The following is a 4181-nucleotide window of genomic DNA, read 5'->3' as shown; positions in this document are numbered from 1 at the left end:
TGAAGTCTCTATATAGTAATAATTATATATACAGTCAAATTTATATTATGTCATTTATTTATACACAAAAAAATAAAAATTTACTCTACATTTAAATTACTCATATTAATAAATTTTATTATTATTGTTGTTAAAGTTGATATCTTAGAGATTTTTTGTATTAATATCTCAATCAATATAGTTATAACTTCTCAATTAAAATAAAATTAGCATGATCCCCAAACTATTCTCGTATAGATAAGGACAAAATAATTTTCATAGGTAAACGCTATTAATTTTGTTCTATAAAAAAATTATGAATAAACAATAATGAATTAGGTGACCAAAATAAGTGTTAGCAAATGGAATTTTATACATTCTTATTATTGTTATTGTCTATAAATCCAAACAATAACAACTCATTCTTCATCAAAGTCAGTCTACCCAACCCGACCCAGACTCAGCTCAACACCCCATCAATGGCGTCAACCATTGCTCCAATCTCTCTCTTCCTGCTACTTTTGACCCTTTTCTCACAAACCCATTTCTCTTCATCCTTCAGAGTCCTCAGATTGAACTCCGGCCGTCCATTCACTCCCATCCTATCATCAATCTCAGACGTCCACGACCTCCTCCCCAAATACGGTCTCCCAAAGGGTCTCCTCCCCAACAATGTCCAATCTTACTCGCTCTCAGACGACGGTAGTTTCGAGGTCGAGCTCAGAAGCCCTTGCTATGTGTATTTCGACCGATATGTGTACTACAATAAGAAGATTACAGGGAAATTGAGCTATGGGTCGGTTTCTGATGTGACTGGAATTCAAGCCAAGAAGCTCTTTTTGTGGGTCTCTGTGACTAAGATTCATACCGATGAGGGCTCAGATAGCATCAGATTCTATGTTGGATCTTTGTCTGAGGATCTTCCTGCCTCAAAATTTGAAAATGTTCCTGACTGTAAGAGTAAGGCTTGCAAATCGACCAACCCAGAATCCATTTGAGTCTCGAGGTATATTCATTATTCACACACACACACACACACACACATATATATATATATATACTATTGCTTTCTTTTCTAATGATTTCAAGACTATTTCTCTACCAAGTTTGGTAATTTGACTGTGATGATGGGATGACTTTGTTTGATTGGTTCATATTTTGTGTCTGACATTGGTTGTTGGTTTACTCAGTAATGAGATTGTTTGGTTCCAATATGATGATTACAAGAGTATTTCTCTACCAAGTATAGGAATTTGAGAGGGGATTATTTTATTTGGTTGGTTCATATTTTGATCTAAGTTTTACACAAATGCCTTTAGAATCTTAGAAGAAAAACAGATTTAATTTTATGCTCATTTATGCCTTTTGGGGTTCTTATCAAAGATTGAAGCTTTCAACAAAATGTAATCAGTTCAAAACAAGATTATCTTTATTCAAAAAGATGATCTTTACTAAATTCTGTTTCATTGTTCTTCATTTTTCTGCAGGGAAGAGTTGTTCAGTTCCATCCATGTTGTTGGCAAACTGAAGTGCATAAGGAGATTTATACTTGAATTTGTTAGGCATAGTTTGGTACCAAATGAGCTCTGTTATGTTAAGTTCAAAATCTATGTTTCTGCTGTATGTTTATACAACTTGTTATCTGAACTGTGATTCCATTTGTGTCCATAAATTGAGTAGTTTGAATGGTAAAGACATTATTAGTATGTGATTTGCTTATAAAAGATCAAAAGTTTGAGTTATTGTTTGTTGAATTGTCTTGGAAATTGCTTAAGATTTTCCTAGTGTTTATAGGAAAGTATGCTCATTCATCAACTTTAGAAACAAAGTTCTTAATGGAATCAGAGAACAATGGTCGGAAAAGCTCAAAGCAATCAATTCCATATAAGACAAACACTCAGCTAACACAAGTATACTTAATAACAAAAAACAAACACAAAAACCTAAAACATAACAAAAAGAAGGGATTTTTTCATCTATATACATGTAACATAAAAAATAGTTACAAAAGTCACATAAAAAATTTTATTTACAAAAATGTCTTGCTATGTCATAAAAAAATACTACATTTCAAAAATAATATACATAAAAAGAAAAAGTTAACTCAATCTCAAAATTTCGGTCCTTTTGGATTTTCAAAAATAACCATTTGGTTACTTTACAATACTGGTAGATAACGATCGGTTACTTTTTCTTTTTATATAAAAAAACTTCATTTTTAGATCATATTAATTTTTATACGGAAATTATTTGAAGACGAATTGTTATCATAAGATACCAAGTAGAAATTTTCAGTTTATATTATAGTTTTTTATTATATAAGATACTTTTTAGTTATTTTTAAACTTAGAAACTAATGAGTTACAATAATATATATCAAATTACCATATAACTTATTAGCAAAATTTACTTTTAGTATACCATATAATAATTTTTAAATGAAAAGTTTTAACACACTTATAATAAAACAGTATAAAAATAATTTTTTTTATAAAAATGTAACCAATTCGTTTCGTAAACAACCAAAAGGTTGCATTTGAAAACCCAGAAAAACAAAAATATCATACCATTTATTAAACAAAATCATGAGAAGATAAATTAGATACAAAATTATAATTTTTCACTATATTTTTTATTTTCTTAACAAAATCACATGATAATAATTATTTCTAATTTACTCTCCAAACATAGCTTAAAGATGATAGATATTTGTTATTGTAAAGCTACAATAAACATATATAATAATCACATTAACGAGAAACCAAAGGAAAGTTCTACTCCAAATCACTAGGCATTTCCGAAAGAAAAAAGAAGAAGAGAGCATATCGACACAATAATAAATAAATCATCATTAATTATACATGTTTTCATCATGAATTAAAATTACAATCGCTTATTGAATTCAAAAGTATGTCCACTTATTTAAACAATATTAAATGTCATAAAAACTACATAAACATATTGAATTTTGAATTTGCTTCAACTAGAGAAGAACGTTACGAGACGCATCAAGCTCATATCGAGCATAATTATATTAACCATATTGAGAAAAACTAAATATATCCTATCAAGCCCAGTCTTTAGCTCATACAGACCCTATCGAGTTCTCATGTCTACTTCCTATCGAGTAGATAATAAACTCTATCAAATTTGTACAAACCCACAATTACCTATATTGTTAAGCTCTGATCGAACCTATCGAGCAAGTTTGCAAAACCTAGAAAAAAAAACTCAAATCCCCATACCCAGACCAAATCATGTATTTAAGCTAAAAATTCGAAAAGATCGAGTTTTTACATTTCCTCCGTCGTATATGGGTTTTCGGAAGGATTTGCTTCAAAACTAGCTTATTTTGGTGGGGTTTGCTTCGTCGGAGCTCGATTTCGTCGAGAGAGAAAGAGTCGGGTGAGAGTTTCGAGATTTTTGGGGATTTTTTTTGCGTTTGAGAGAGAGAGAGGAAGTGACAGTGAAAGAGAGGGAGAGACTTTTGGGAAAAGAAATTGGGAGGAAAAATGATAGGGTATTTTTGATAAGTAGGAAATGTTTAGCACAAATTTAAAAAGTGGATAGTGAATGACATTTTTATTTAATATGGATATACTATATGCATAGAAAGTAAAATTTCCAATTTTAAAGTTGCTTCAACCAGAAAAGATGTTACTTTATGTGAAAAGATGCTACTTTATTTGAAGTTCTATTCATCATTATCATCATCTTCTTCTTCTTCTTCTTCATCGTGTATAATACTATATAAACAACCTCTCTTCTTGACATTCATCTTATCCACAGTCTTTCCCGTCCATTTCAAAGCTTCTTTTAAACAAAGTTTCTTGACTTTGTTCGATGTTTTAGAGGCGTGTATTTGAAAAATATTACGAGTCTTTTTGCATTTTTCTAATTCAACAAAACAATTTGGGAAGCGAATTTTCCATTTTTTTTTCAAATTCTGATATACGATGATGAAGTAGCAGAATACATGTTTAAATAAGTTGTTTTAAGGTATTTTTAGAATTACTTTTTATTTTTAAGATACTTGTGTAAATTTCAATAATAAAAACTATTTATATCTATCTTTCTCTCCAAACATGGCTTAAAGATAATAAATATTTATTTACATAAGTTACACTAAACATAATTAATCACATAATTAACGAGCTAGAAAAACAAAGGATATTTGTACTTCTCCTAACCCACTAGGCACT

General features: G+C 29.8%; 1 protein-coding gene across 1 annotated transcript; it reads left to right on the top strand.

The window, feature by feature from the left end:
- Positions 1 to 364: 364 nt before the first annotated feature.
- On the top strand, positions 365 to 1733 carry LOC133781670 (uncharacterized). Its single transcript, XM_062220730.1, has 2 exons — positions 365 to 985; positions 1467 to 1733. Exon 1 carries the CDS (start codon positions 459 to 461, stop codon positions 975 to 977), a length of 519 nt encoding a protein of 172 aa, XP_062076714.1. The 5' UTR covers positions 365 to 458; the 3' UTR covers positions 978 to 985; positions 1467 to 1733.
- Positions 1734 to 4181: the final 2448 nt, after the last annotated feature.

This window comes from Humulus lupulus, chromosome 6 (assembly GCF_963169125.1).
Source record: "Humulus lupulus chromosome 6, drHumLupu1.1, whole genome shotgun sequence".
Classification (NCBI taxonomy): domain Eukaryota; kingdom Viridiplantae; phylum Streptophyta; class Magnoliopsida; order Rosales; family Cannabaceae; genus Humulus; species Humulus lupulus.
This window is presented reverse-complemented; position numbering and strand designations above follow the sequence as displayed.